This window comes from Plasmodium brasilianum, chromosome 14 (genome assembly GCF_023973825.1).
Source record: "Plasmodium brasilianum strain Bolivian I chromosome 14, whole genome shotgun sequence".
Lineage (NCBI taxonomy): Eukaryota > Apicomplexa > Aconoidasida > Haemosporida > Plasmodiidae > Plasmodium > Plasmodium brasilianum.
The window spans coordinates 717,102-732,801 of record NC_090127.1 but is presented as its reverse complement, the minus strand read 5'-3'; the positions used below and the strand labels follow the sequence as shown (position 1 = coordinate 732,801).

Here is a 15,700-nt window from a genome sequence, read left to right as displayed (position 1 = left end):
TTTTCTTTTTTTGCAAAATAATAGTAATGTTATAGCAGATGTGTGCTTGACAATTTTTTAAAGGATAAAAATTTGCAAGAGATAAAAAGAAAAGGAAAAAAAAAAAAATAAAACGTACAAAGGTAGAAAGGTACAAACATACAAATGTACAAACGTACAAATGTACAAACGTACAAATGTACAAACGTACAAATGTACAAACGTACAAATGTACAAACGTACAAATGTACAAACGTACAAATGTACATACGTACAAATGTACAAACGTACAAATGTACAAACGTACAAATGTACAAACGTACAAATGTACAAACGTATAAATGTACAAACGTACAAATTTCACACTTGAATAGTTTCAAGTTGAAAAATAAATAAAAAGCAGAAGGTACCAGTTACGAAATAGAGGAGAAGATTCCGAAGCAATATTGAAAATGGGTGAATGGATGAAAATTCTATCTATCGAAAAAAGAAGGTTCGGTAGCTCCTACTTGACCAAAAAATTGAAAACGATAAATGACAGAGCTTTGAAGTATCACAAGGATTATGTTAGATCATTGGATGCTCTAGAAGGTAAGAATAGAAGTGTAATGAAAGAAATATTCCCAAATAAGAAAAGCGAAATAAACGATTTGTTTTTTTTAAGAGGAGTAAAGGATAACGGTTTAAACTATGACTATCACTCCCATCACACCGATAATGCAGATGATGAAAATTTGTTAGATATGCAGGTAGCAGAAAACAAGTACGAGCACGAAATGAAGAGTATGACTTTAGACGAATTTGGCTGCGTAAAAATAATACATAATGATATATTAGAAGAAGAGGCAGATTGCATGATTGTACCGATGGTTTCGAATTTTATACCCTTAAGCGGATTTGGAGCATATGTATTGCAAAAAGGAGGGAGAGAATTAGTAAAGGAAATTTTTGTATCTATAAAGAGTTTAATTAAGAAGAGAATTGACACATTAAATGAACATAAAGAAGAATATATAAATGGAATGACTGTAATAAATTCAGAAAAAGGATTTAAAGAGTTAGTAGAAAATTCTAAAAAATTACAAATAGGTGATGTTATATTAACAAAACCATATAATGTTAGTGATAAAGTAAAATTGTTAGCATTTTTAATAATGCCATATTATTGGCAAGGAAATACTTACGTATCATCCAATAAATTAAGATATGCATTTTCAAATGTTTTAAAACAATTAAATGAATTATGTATTTCTTCAATTATTTTACCTGACATATCGTCAGGTATTTATGGTTATACCCCTACTAATTCTAGTATTATTTTGATTGAGGAATGTGCAGAATGTTTGTTACAGTTATATAATACCATTCCAATATATAACTTAAATTCAATATCATTTGTAGATAAAGATTTAAGTACTTGTAAATTATTTAGTGAGGCTCTTGAAGACGTATCAAGAAATTATCTGCCTAATAAAAAAGTGGTGCCTGCTCCGAAATACTGGAATACTGTTAATAGACGCCTTTTAGAAATACCTTCTAATGTTGTTTATTTTTGCCGAAAACAAAGTAAAATTTCTTTTAAAAAATATCATGGTATAATTAGAAGAAAACTACAAAATTATTATAGTAATATTAGACCATTCAAATGGAGAGCCTCAAGAGTAATTGAACCAAATCCATTTCTTCTTTACAAAAATTCAGGTCAACCCAGCTCCTATCAGTATAAATCTAAGCCTTACTACTACAAAGGTATTTCACATACTCTTTACAATATTAACAAAAAGGGACTGGTGAATATTAGGGTTGGACGAAACGGAAAATTGCAGGCCCTCAAAAGTATTTCTAACATTTCACTGGAAACGAAACCGCGCTTGTAGGCGGGATGGAAGCGGCATATTAGAAGCACATTAGCAGCATATTAACAGAATATTAATGGCAGCATAGTGATGGAGATATCGCCAACTGGTGAAACCACTTGAGGTTCTTTTTATTTTACCACATGAGAATTAAACAAGTGACAAATGAGTGTCAGTTGAGCAGTCCATATTATGTCAAATATATTTATATACCTCATTTGGTAATAAAGAAAAAAAAAAAAAAAATACAAAATATAACATTCAAAATGCGAAATGCTGAATGGTAAATGCCAAAAGCTTGTTTCCAATGGCGCAAAATCCGGAACGCCTAAAACAAGTGACGGTTAAAAAGACGAAATATGCACTTCTTACAAAACAAATATAAAAGGATATAAATTTTGTAAATATGATGGATCATTTAAATACGGTCAACGAAAGAATATTTTTCAACTAAAAAATATAACATTTTAAAATGTTTTTGTAAAATTTTTTTTCATTCTGGGAGTATGTCCAAAAAAAAAAAAAAAATTTGTTTCTCGTGCGTGAACATATATATATATATGTGTATGTGCCTGTGTCTGGGTGAATGGGCACATACGCATACTTGTGATAAATTTCTTTTCCTTGTTCTATCCCTTTTTTTTTTTTTTTTTTAATACATTGAACTTTTTTAAGGACAATTGTATATGTGTAGTGTGTGTGCATGTGTGGACCTGCTAGCGTCGCTCGGATGAATAACAAATATGTTTTTCTTATTATTCTTCATATTTTTCCATTTCTTCTTTTCCATTTCTTCTTTTCCATTTTTTCTTTTCCTCTTTTACTTTTCCTCTTTTACTTTTTTTCTTTTACTTTTTTTCTTTTACTTTTTTTCTTTTACTTTTTTTCTTTTACTTTTTTTCTTTTACTTTTTTTCTTTTACTTTTCCTCTTTTACTTTTCCTCTTTTACTTTTCCTCTTCTCCTTCCCCTTTCGCTTCTTCATCCTTTTTCTTCTTATTCACGTTTTGTTTGTTTTTCCTGTTTTCGCCACTTTTCTTCCTTTTTTTTTTTTTTTTTTTTTTTTTTCCCGTTGGACTTCCGAATTTTAAACATGTATGGCCACGAATTAAACAACTCTTGTTTGATAAGATAAAATAAATTATAAAAGTGAGATAAGAGCTCCTTATTTTTGTTTCTTCTTTTGTATGTACGTATTAGTCTTCTTTTAATTTTTTTGAGCAGTTTGAGGCAAGGGTAGTAAGCATAATTATTTGGAACAAAGACTTTAGCATATAGCAATGATTCTATGGCAGTTTCAATTAAAAATAATTTAACAAATTTTAACTTTTTATTTTTCACAAGAGATTTTTTCATATACGTAATAAGGTGTAGTATAAATTTGATATTATAGTTGGCATTATAAAAAGCATTAAACAATTTTTTCAAAGTCTTAATGGAACAAATAAATTTTAATATAGACGTTTTTAATAAAATAAAACAATTTTTATAACAGAAATAAATATTCTGCTTATTTTTATATAACGATTTATTTCTTTTTTGTTTTGATATGACATTTCGTATTATTCTATTTTCTACTAATAATTTCATGAAATTTATCTTGTTACCTTTTTCTATAATTACATTATTCAAGTGCACGTGATTTCTGATTGTTGCATCCTTTTTATTTTTCCACAGGTAGGATGTACTATGAATACAGTTATTTACGAAATCAAATGTGTACGAGTTGTTAAGCCACTCTACGGATGGAACAGGGGTGATAGTAGCAATATCCTCTGTGGAGTTATTTAGGTTACCGCTCCTGTTACTCCTTTTGGCTCTTTTGCCCTCTTTTCTTCTTAACTTTTTCAATCTTTTGATATACTTTTTAAATTTAATCCTTTTCTTTTCATGGCAAATTCCGGTCAGTCTTTTCCTTTTCTTATACAGCAGTTTGATGGCTTCCTTAATTTCGGGTACTGAGAGGCTTTTTCCGCTCTTTTTTTTTTTTTTTTTTTTTTTTTTTTTTCCTTTCTCCATGTTAGTATTACTCATGTTACACGTGCTATCAGTCTTGCTCGTTTTTTCCCCATGTATCAGACCTTCACCCTTCTCGCATTCTAAAGTAAAATTATTAGAGCTATGTATATCGCCCTTCCCAGCGCGGCTGCATATAGTAGTGCCGGTAGAAAAACTTACCATACTATTCCCTTCACTACTTAATGGAGACCCAGTTTTACACATGATGAACGTTTTATATGGTTGTGATGAAACCCAAGTGAAATTTGTTTCTTTTATTTTTTCTATTTTTTCTTCTGCTTTTTTTTCTCTTTTTTTTTTTTTTTTCTTTTCTATTTTTATAGCTCTTTTATTTTTCTCCTGTTCTGTACCCATGTCATACGTTAGTAATTCATTTTTATAAATTAATGGAAATTTGAAAATCTTCGTTTTTGAAGAATTGATATTCCTTCCCCAAATTTTTTTTTTCAGTAACAAGTTTTTAAAATTCTTCATATGATTTTTATTAAGTGTAATAAATAAAAAATCGTCTATAAATCTAATTAGAAGAGAATTCAAATTTTCATAACCACACATTTCCATTCTCCTACATAAATAAGATCTATTATATTTCTGTTTATCTGAATGTAGTATATTTTGAAATTCATCATTTTTATCTAAATATGCATAATATAGGGAACACAAAATATTAGACAAACTAAATCCCTGTGGCAACCCACATATATTGCTGATAATTTTTTTATCTAAAAAGGTTAAATTTTTATGTGAATATGTTTTATTAGTCTCTTCTGTTTTATCTAAGGTATAAAAATCTTTATTACTACAAAATGGCACACAGTTGTCATTGTTCTCCCTTTTATACTTTTCTAACAAAGTGGTGTTAGCCTTACTATCACTATGACTGTCTGCATCGTTTATTCTATCACTATCTTTTCTGTTGTCTATACCTTTACAAATCCTACATACATACGTATCTTCCGTTTTGGTTAAGCAGAATGAATTCATTTCATTCGCATTGGTTTTCCTTCCCCCCATAGCCGTGGGTACAAAGGATGTAGAAGAAGCAGTATATATGTTGAGCTCTTCGCATAGTTCTCTATCAATTTTTGTCAATTCACCAGCTTGTTTTGTCCTCTCTACACCGTTTGGTACATGTATCTGCCCTATTTGCTGCTTTACCTCCTTTGGGCTTATCTGTACGTAGAATTTCCTAATCTTTTGCATTTCTATTAAGTTAGAGATATTTAGGTGGTTGTCTTTGTTTTTATCCTCTTTAAATATTTGAAAATAAAATATATTGTTTCTTTTGAGTTTTATTTCTTTTATGCTAAAATATATATTAAGGTAATAATACCTAATGATGGTTATAATAGTCATGAATATATCCCTCTTTTCTACTAGGACACTTTTATACGAATCAGCAAAAATATAAAAGTCAGATGCCGAAGTACTTTTAAATAATTGTTTGAGTAAAAAATTATGGAAGTAATGTGTATTCGATTTGATGATTAATTCTCTTAAGTTTCTAATATAATGTAGACCAAAACTTTTTACATTAACAGGATAATAAGTTAGTAGGGAATTATTTAAATGAGAATTATATAAACGAAAGGATCTTTTAAATAAATATATAAATTCAAAATTAGAAATATCTTGTAAAAAATCTTTTAAAATTTTAAATAAATAATTATGATTGATATGTTCATAACAATTCGAAAAATCTCCGACACATATGTATGCATATACCTTTTTTTTATTTTTTAATTTGTTTTTTATAAACTTTTTATTTTTCTTCTTATGATAAAAATAATTCTTTATATAATGTAGCCACAATTTTAACTTTACTTCTATTTCATTCGTTTTTGTTAAGGTATTTTTAAATAATGAATTATTATTATTATGTCTTACATTACCTAAACATTTTAAGGAAAAATTACAAATATTATTTATAGATAAAGGATTATAATTTTTTCGATTATATTTTTTTCTATTTTTTACATTTTTTTCCTTTTCTCTTTCTAAATTATTCAGAATGTTATGAAAATAAAATTCACTACTTTTCCTATTTTTCAAAATTTCTCTAATTCGATTTTTTACACATTCAGGAATGTTTAAAGTGGAAAGATTGATAAGAGGTCTTAGTCCTTTCTTCTTTTTTGGCACCCAATTTATTCTTAATTTTTTTGAAAAAAAGTTATTAATTGAATTAAATTTAATGTAAAAATTTCGTTTCTCTATCATATTTTTTAACTTATGAATGTATATTTTTTTCTTGATTTTATCATTATGTTTGTAGGTATCACTTGATTCGTTAATGCACTTTATCTCGGATACCATTTTGCCATTATTTTTTTTTAAATTAAACAGCGTGTTAGCATCAACAACGAGAAGTGAATTTTTCCTTTTATTTGTTCTCAGTCCGCTAGCCCCATCACTGCAGCTGCGTCTTTTACGCTTCAGCTTATTATTACCGTGCAGGCAACTGCTACTACTACAACCATTGCTACTACTACAACCATTGCTACTACTACAACCATTGCTACTACTACAACCATTGCCACTCCTATTGCCATTGCCACTCCTACTGCCATTGCTGATAGCACTATTTCTTCCAATGCCGCTTCTAATATCGCTTCCATTACCACTAATATTACAAATTTTCTTTCTTACCTTTTTAGCCAATTTGTAAAACATTCTAACATAGTTCACTTTCTTTTGTTTAAAAAACCTTTTACTTACGTACCTCAAAAGTTGCTCCTTGTCGTTCAAAAAATTAATATAAGTAGTGAAGTGTATTATCGAGCTAGGCATCAATTTCGCCTTTTTTGCAATATATTTTTTCCTTATTGAGAAATATTTCTTTCTCATTTTGTAGTAAAACTTGTTTAAATAAGGTTTAACCTTTTTCTTATTAAGCTCTTTTATCTTGTATAAATCATCTATGCACTTGTATAATTTTTTTGGCTTAACAAAGTTTGTTGGTTCTTTTATTCCGTTCGCTTCTTTCACTCTGTTTGCTCTGTCTCGTGGGTGGTCTGCTACATGGCATAAGCCCATTAGTGCAGAGTATCGTCCAATGCATTTTTTTTCGTCAACCTTTCTATTATGCAGATCGTTCCATTGTGAAATTTCCCCCCTGATACTTACTGCGTCATAAGGAGTACATTTTTTCACCTTCTCTTTTATTGTCTTGTTACGTGATAACTTTCTGGCGAATTTATTACAACTTTTCTTTTTTCGCCTATTCAATTTATTTGTTCTCCTTTTTTGTATATTCATCTGAACCTCCCCCGCATATTCGATTTTCTCCTTTTTTTTTTTCAATTTTTTACTTGTAAAAGTTTGATGATACAAACAAAAATTCGAAATTTTCGTAAAATAGTTCCATATTTTTCTATCAAAAAAGATCGTTTTATAAATGGTATGTTCTGACTTGGTCAGGAAAAAAAATTTCCGAATTAAAGGCATAATAAAATAATTAAAGAGAAAATATATTAATCTGTTCATAAGATGTCTTTTTTGAATTGCAATATTAATTTTTTTATATTTGCTAACCTTATATTTTCTTTTTAGTTTTTCGAAAAGATAATTTTTATTCAAGCAAAATTTAATTAATGTGTCTTTTTTTTTTTTTTTTTTAAATCCATTCTATCGTTTTCTATATCATCCTTTCCATTTGATGCATTTTCAGAATCATTTGTTAATGAGATTCCCATATGTGTATCTCTCCTAATTTGTAATTTTGCCCTCGACTTCTTAATATTACAATTACCTTTATTTAATTCCTTCTGGAAAATATTTTTAACTTTTATGTTTTTCATAACCTGATCCATAGAAAAACTCTCCTTATAATTAAATAATAAAAAATTTTTAACATTTTTTAAAAAAATTTTGAAATTATGCCTATTGCCTAGTAACTTAACAGGTACACATTTTTTAGTAATAAATACAACAAAGTCTATCACATGATAAGTTTTAAAAGAAAAAGAAAGAAAATTATAATTTTTAAAAAAAAAATCATACGTTTTTTGCTTTAAAAATTTCCGATTTTTTCTAATATTTATAATACGATATTTTTTTATAATTAATGATTTTATTGTCTTAAAAATTTTGACTATTTTATTGTTTATTTTATTTTTTGGAAAAAATTTATTGTATATTTTTTCAAAATTTGTACTCCTTACGTTATTTATAAATTCTTCAAAATGGTAATACACATACTTGAGGATTTTTGTTTTTTTCAAACGTGAAGATATTTTATTATTTTTTTTATTTTCTCTTATACCAGGTGACTGATTTTCCTTCTTCAGTATAATAAAAGATATATCATTTTTCTTTGTGTTGCATTTTCTTTGTTTCGAAATTTTTTGTTTATATTCGTCTATAAAATTATTATGAAAAAAATATTTCTGATCTGACTTAAAAATATAGTTCAATAAATGATATATAAATAAAGACGTATTTTCTATTTTGTCAAAAATTATCCATTTATTAAATAGAAAGTTTTTATATTTATTAGTTGTATTATGCTGCAGAATATTATTTCTATTTATTATTATTTTATTCCACTTTTTTTTTTCGCTAACTTGTTTTTCCTCATTAGAAGAATATTTCATCTTACTATTATTATTACTAAACTCTTCCCCTTCTTTTTTTTCAGACTCAAACAATAAGTCTATCTCCAGTAAGTTATTCGTATTTATCTCCTTTAATTTTGTACTGCTTTTACTTTTTTCGCCTTCCACCCACGCCGATTCACTGCTACTCTGTTCCTCCTCCGCTACTCTGCTCATTTCTTGTTTCCCTGCTTCTTCCCCACTTTCCTCCATCTCTTCTACTCTGCTTGTTCCCCTCTGCCCTGATTCATTCCTACATTCTTTCATCTCTACTACTCTGTTCATTCCTCTTTGCCCATCCTCACTCCTACATTCTTCCATCTCTACTACTATGTTCATTCCTCTTTGCCCATCCTCACTCCTACATTCTTCCATCTCTACTACTCTGTTCATTCCTCTTTGCCCAGCCTCACTCCTACATTCTTCCATCTCTACTACTCTGTTCATTCCTCTTTGCCCAGCCTCACTCCTACATTCTTCCATCTCTACTACTCTGCTCATTCCTCTCTTCCAAGATTCACTCTTGCATTCCTCCACCTCCGTTACTTTGTTCATTTCGCTTTGCCTTGCTTCTCCCCTACATCCTTTATCATCCTCCTCCTTTTGCATTTCTTTCATCTCTTTTAGAAATTCATTCTTTAAAATCCTACCACTACATTGAATTAAATACAAGTACTTCTCGCACGAATGGCAGTGACTAGCGGTAAAACCTTCTTTCCTCCTTTTAAATAAATATTTATATTTTTTCTTTAACCTTAAGTTTATTGCTACACTATTTCTCTCGTATGTATTTCTTTCTGAAACATTTTGTGGTTCAATTTTTCTTTCGTTTTTTTCAAAATTGTTCTGATTAAAAACCTTTCTTTTCTTAACTATTCCATAGGTCTTTGTTTCTCCAACAGTATCTTCTATTCTTCTTTTTCCCATAAGCCGCATAAAATGGTGTGTATTCATAATTTCTTCTTTTTCCTTTTGCTTCTCCTTCATTAAAATTTCCTGCATGTTTTCATTCTCTCCTTTTTTTAATTCGCTTTTTATCCCATCACACAGCTCACTTAACTGAGTATCACACTTCGTCCCATACATCGGTTCATACTTCTCCTGAAACTTCATTTCATGCTGCTCCTCATATTTCGTCTTGTACTTCTCCTCAAACTTCTCCTCATGGTTCTCCCCATAATTCTCCCAATACTTCCCTCCATTAAATTTCACCTTACACTTTTTGTGTTCACAAATGTTTATATCATACTCCTTACCCTCATTACTTACCTGCTCATATATATTTTCCTTCTCTCGCTTAACTGTACATAGGTTTATAATTGTATTTCTGTTCATCCTTTCCTTATTTTTATCTACTGCCAAATCCTTCTTTATTACTATTACATTTCTTGTCCAGTCTGCTTGTTGTTGTTGTTGTTGTTGTTCCCCTTCATATTTTTGCTCCTCTTTCATTGCATAATCTTTTATAGAATATTTTTTAATTATCTTCTGTTCATGTTTCCTTTGTCTCTTATTCCCTTTTTCATAAATTATTTTTACTTGTTTGGTATTGTAAAATAGCTTTCTCTTTTTAGAAAATAATCTGTGTTCTATTTCTTTACTGTCTTCATATTTTAATTCAATATGACTGATAATTATGCAAAAGGAATTTTGAACAGTCGATCTTTCATACGAGTTAATAAAAAAAAAATCGGATATGAATATAAGTGTATTAGACAATAAATAATTTAAGAAATCAAAAGATACATAATTGAAAAATATATCCCACACTTTTAAACTATAAAAGAAATCACAACAATTTTTGTCTTCATAAGAAAATTTGGTAGAATTGAATAATAGAACAGAATTTTTATATATTTTGCTTTTTTTGTCTATTCCTTTTTCATTTAATTTTTTCTTTATATGACTATAACATTGCTTCCAATTACATATGGAGTAGTTTTTTTCCTTAAAAAAAAAATCTTCCCTTAAATTGTTTTCTAGCTTTTTCAAAAGTAAGTCTTCTAATAATAATACATTTTCTAAAAAATATTGAAAGTAAAAATCATCTTGAAAAAATGTTTTATCTATGACTATTTCATTTATAAGAAACAGCTTATCTTTTTTCTTTTTTGCTATTACATGATCTTTTAATATGTTAGATAAAAATATTTTCCTAAATTTCTCATCATGCATAAGGGAAAATTCTCCCAGTGTATAGGATTTCACTTTTAACTTGCTCTTTAAATAATACTTAAATATTTTTATTTTCTTGTCTGTGCATTTAAATACATTTTTTAAATGAACTTTATTCTTTGACACGTTATCTGTCATATTAGAGAACAAGAGAGAAAAAAAAAAAAAAAAAAAAAAAAAAAAATACAAAAATATAAAATTAAAGGAGTATATGTTTATACTAATTTTCCAATTGAAATTATGCTGGATAACCAGTTATTTAAATCGAATTTTATAAATTTATATAAGTTTCATGCATTCTAATTATTCCCTTTTTTCTTTTGATTCATATGCGATTTATTTTTTTGGAGATCGCACAGTTAAAATGTGAAATGTGTTCAAGAGAAAAAATAATAAAATAATAAAATAAAAAATTAAAATAATCTAAAATTGAAACAAAACTGAAAAAAGAGCAGCAATGTGGAGCAAAATAGAGCAATATTGAGCAAGATGAAGCAGATTGAAACAAATTGAAACACATAGGAACAAATCCAAACAAAATATATCAAAATCAAGCAAAATAAAACAAAACGAACCAAAACAAAATAAAGCAAAATCATACAAACAGAACGAAGCAAAATCAAACAAACAGAACGAGGCAAAATCAAACAAGCAGAACGAGGCAAAATCAAACAAATAGAACGAGGCAAAATCAAACAAATAGAACGATGCAAAATAAAAAAAAAAAAAAAAAATATATATGAACGTATGTGTCAAAATAAAACTACTTAACATGTAGGAACATTTTTAACCGTAAGTATTATATTCACGTCCTAAAAGACAAAAAAAAAAAAAAAAAAAAAAAAAAAAAAAAAAAAGCGCTATGCATATTATATAATATGCGAAGTTTTTTTCATGTAATATATATTTTGTTTGTGAAACCCCTTATATATGTTGGGTGTTAAATATGTAAGATTTTGTTTACTTTTGCACATGAGTACGTATTAACGTACATGTACAAATCATAAATAACGTTCGCACATTTGCGAATATATATCATTTTCTTCCACTTATAACGACAATTTTGTTCTATTAAAAGAGAAACATGTTTATAAATATCATCGTGATGTATAGAATAGAAAATAGGAAAAAATAGTGTTCCCATGAAGTGTTTAAAATGTTCAACATATTAGTACAATTCGAGGAAAAAGAGATAAAAAAGGAGAAACAGAAATAGGCTAAATAAAAAGAACAAAATATTATTTTAATATGCTACTCCTTTTTGTTCAAACTTCTATCCTCCTTAAACACAACCCCCCGAATATTTTAAGGTTCTTGTCATGGTGAAAAAAAAATAAAGTACATATGAATTGATCTATACACATTAACGTATAAATATAATCATGTAGAATAATCAACTTGCAAATTAAATTACCAAAAGTTAAATAACAACATGTATGTGTATACGTGTATATGTATGTGTGCATGTATGTATGTATGTATGTATGTGGGTATGTATATATGTATGTATGTGGGTATGTATGTACGTATGTATGTATATATGTATGTATATATGTGTGCATATGAATTAATTCAATATTTACATGAACAGGCAATACATTATTAACAGTTGTTCATATTGTGACAGAATTAACGTCAAATATATTATATACTTATATAGGAAAAGGCGACAAATAAATGAAATATATATGTACATTAAAAATACCCGAAGGCGTATCTTAAAAAGAATATTATTAAAAATCGATCATTAAATAAAATACGCAAAAGATGGAAGGATACGAAATGTAAATTTTTATAAAAAGGTATTTTAAAAGGAAAAGAAAAAATATAAAAATTCGTGTATATATATAAATATATATATGTACACACATATGTATATTGCTGTACTGGGAGAAAATCAAAATGGGAGCAAAAGGAAAAACTAATTCTTTGCATTCATTTTAATTTTCTCAATGAGTTTTTCAATATCTGATAATAACATAACAATAATTTCCAATTTGTTCATATCAATATCACTCATAATGTTGTTCATGGTGATATTCTTTTCTAGTATATTATTTGCTTTTGAGGTTAAGGAATTATAACTACGTTTTTCGCTTGATAAAACAGATTTTTCTATTTTAATTTGATCATGAAAATATTTTATTTTATTTTGTAAAAAACATGTAGACGTTTGATCAAAATTTAAAATATATTTATAAAAGGGCCGAAATTTTTTATTTAATAAAATCATTTTTATTACATTTAGCACAACAGTAATTGAATCAATATATAAAAGAACAGATTCTTCACCTATTAATATATAAATAATTTTCCTTATTTGATATCCTAATTTATTTATTTCAATCTTATTATCAAAATTTCCTGTGTCTTCTATTCCATTTTCTTTTTGTTTCTTTTTTCTTTTTTTTTTATCTTCTTCATCTTCTTCATCCTGTTCCTGTTCCATTGACATAACTGCATTACTTTTGTAAGAATCATTGTTACTAATTAATAATGTAGAAGTGCATTCTCTTTTTTGTAAGTTTTCTTTAATGAGTTCACAATTTTTAACGACACTTAGCATTTGTTTATACAATTCATCTTTTACAAAGGAGGAAATTATACTCCTAACATGATCAGTAGTACATTCAATTATTAATTTATTATAGAGGGAATAAAATATATCCCATTGGAAATTTCTCATAATATTACTTATACAGTTATATATTATTTTTGAATATACCTTCAAGTCTCTATAAGTATATAGTGTTTCATATAATTTTTTAAGAAAATCATAAGGTCTCCATTTAAACTTATAAATATTACTATAATACTCATTATTATTTTTTTTAATAACTTTAGACAGAACTGAACAAATGCATATAAAATGATATGCTTTGATAACTAAATTGTTTCTAATCTTTTCTCTTGCTTTAGGTGCACATAGAATTAGATTATAACTATTTCTGATCATTAAATTAAATAAATATAATTCTGAAAAGACAAGAGGAAAACAACATTTATTTATTCTTTCTATTAGGATTAAATAGCATAGGATAGATATTTCTAAGGTAGAATTTTCTAATGCACATGCTTTTGTGTTGGGAATTAAAATATTTACCCTCTCTAAAATTCTATGTAAGTTTGGATTTATTATACTTAGTCTCCAAGTTAATGATGACAAGCAATCCCTAACCACAATTTCTTTTTTAGATTTATACAGATTTTTTGATAATTTGAAATATATTTTTATACATTCTTCATAATTTATATTGTTATAATTTATATATTTAAATAATTTTTCCACATTTCTATTTAATGATAAATCTGTATTATGATAACTTATAATTCTCATAATAAAAGCGACTATAGAATATAATGCAACGTCTTGCTTGTCATCTTCTTGAGCTTTAATGGATTCATCGCATAACACATTAACGAATTTACACATACATATTAGTATATCTACATTATTTATATTATCATTATAATAAGGTTCTCCATCAATATTATAAAAATTTTCTAAAACAAGGGGTAGTATTTGAGCTATATATTTTGCTCTTTCTAGGGTAATTTTATTTGCTACATTGGCAAAGTATTCTAGAGATAATAACTTGTACTGATAGTTTATTTCGCGCTTATGAAATATGTTAATAAATAATACATATCCATTTTTTGGAAAAATGTTTGTACTAATTATATACATTAACTTTAAATAGTTTACATTTTTTGTGCAATTCTTTATTATTTCCTTTCTATAATCTTTTGCCATATATTTTTTCAAATTTTCATCTTTTATATTTATCCTATATTCAGAAAACATGAAAGCGGGGTTTTCCTCCGCCTCTTCTTTCTTATCCTCCTTTTTGTCCTCGTTTTTGTCCTTTTCTTTGTCCTCTTTTTTCTCCCCTTTTTCGTGCACTTTTTTATTCCCCCCCTTTTCCTTCCTACTTCTTTCCATATGCTCTTCATCTAGATCTTCACTGTAATTTTCTTTATCTAATTTATTAATATCTTGAATGTACACTATTATATCTGCGATATAATGACCTATATTATTTTGAATTTCACTTATGTTCAAATTGTTTGTAATATACCTTACTAACTTGTTTGTGTTATTAATAGGATCAACATCTAAATAATCTTTTAGGATTGATAAATATTTTTGAAAATTAACATGCTCCTCGTGTAGAGAGGTAAGAATGTCTTTTATCCCGTTGGGGATACTACTGCTACTGTACACTTCGGCCATGGTACGTGCTTCTACGATGGCATGTACTACTTTACATAAGTGCACACTGATATACGTACGATGGGTTTATTAAGGGTTGCTTATATGTTGCTTCTACGTTGCAGATATATTGCTAGTATAACTGCCAGTGAGTTTCGCTGTGGGCTTCCCTATGTGCATATACCTATACACATATATATATACAACATATGTATATACAACATATGTATATACAACATATGTATATGCGCACAAGCATTTGAGAAATAAATCTAAGCAAAGGTTATTTGTAACAAAATTAATGTACATTCGAATAGTGAGCTGTTCAGTAAGTACATTTTATTTTATTATGATTTATAAAAGTAGAAAAACAAAAAAAGGAAATTATATATGCAATATAGAAAAAGCAGCACAACTGAAACGACGGCATATATATATACATATGCATACATTAACATACACAAACAAACGTATACATATACATACATATGTGTATGTATTAACAAAACTCCTAAGGGTACGTATAAGTAAAGGCAAATGTGTTTTACCAAGCTGTTACAAATTAAAAATTTAATTTTATTATGATATATCACGATATCGTAATATTTTTTAATAATATAAGCTATGATGAAATAATAACGTATAACACGAATATTTAGCAGAGTACTTGTTAATAAACTTAAAATGGTATCAGGAAAGTACTGTAGGTGAATATATCACATACGTATAATTTAAATATTTGGGGCTAATTATTTTTAAAAGGAGGTAGTGACGTTTTACTTTTTTTATTTTTTTTATTTTTTTTTTTTTGCAAAATGGTTGACATTTTACCGCATTTTTTTTTAAAATAGATCTTGTATTCCT

General features: G+C 27.4%; 2 protein-coding genes across 2 annotated transcripts; one reads left to right on the top strand and one right to left on the bottom strand.

Moving 5' to 3' along the window:
• Nucleotides 1-431: 431 nt before the first annotated feature.
• On the top strand, nucleotides 432-1,856 carry MKS88_005381 (MACRO domain-containing protein; the record flags this gene model as incomplete). The annotated part of the gene is made up of 1 exon (XM_067218639.1): nucleotides 432-1,856. One exon carries the CDS (start codon nucleotides 432-434, stop codon nucleotides 1,854-1,856), a length of 1,425 nt encoding a protein of 474 aa, XP_067070595.1.
• A 10,688-nt stretch (nucleotides 1,857-12,544) lies between these two features.
• On the bottom strand, nucleotides 12,545-14,857 carry MKS88_005380 (uncharacterized protein; the record flags this gene model as incomplete). The annotated part of the gene is made up of 1 exon (XM_067218638.1): nucleotides 12,545-14,857. One exon carries the CDS (start codon nucleotides 14,855-14,857, stop codon nucleotides 12,545-12,547), a length of 2,313 nt encoding a protein of 770 aa, XP_067070594.1.
• Between the last annotated feature and the right edge of the window lie 843 nt (nucleotides 14,858-15,700).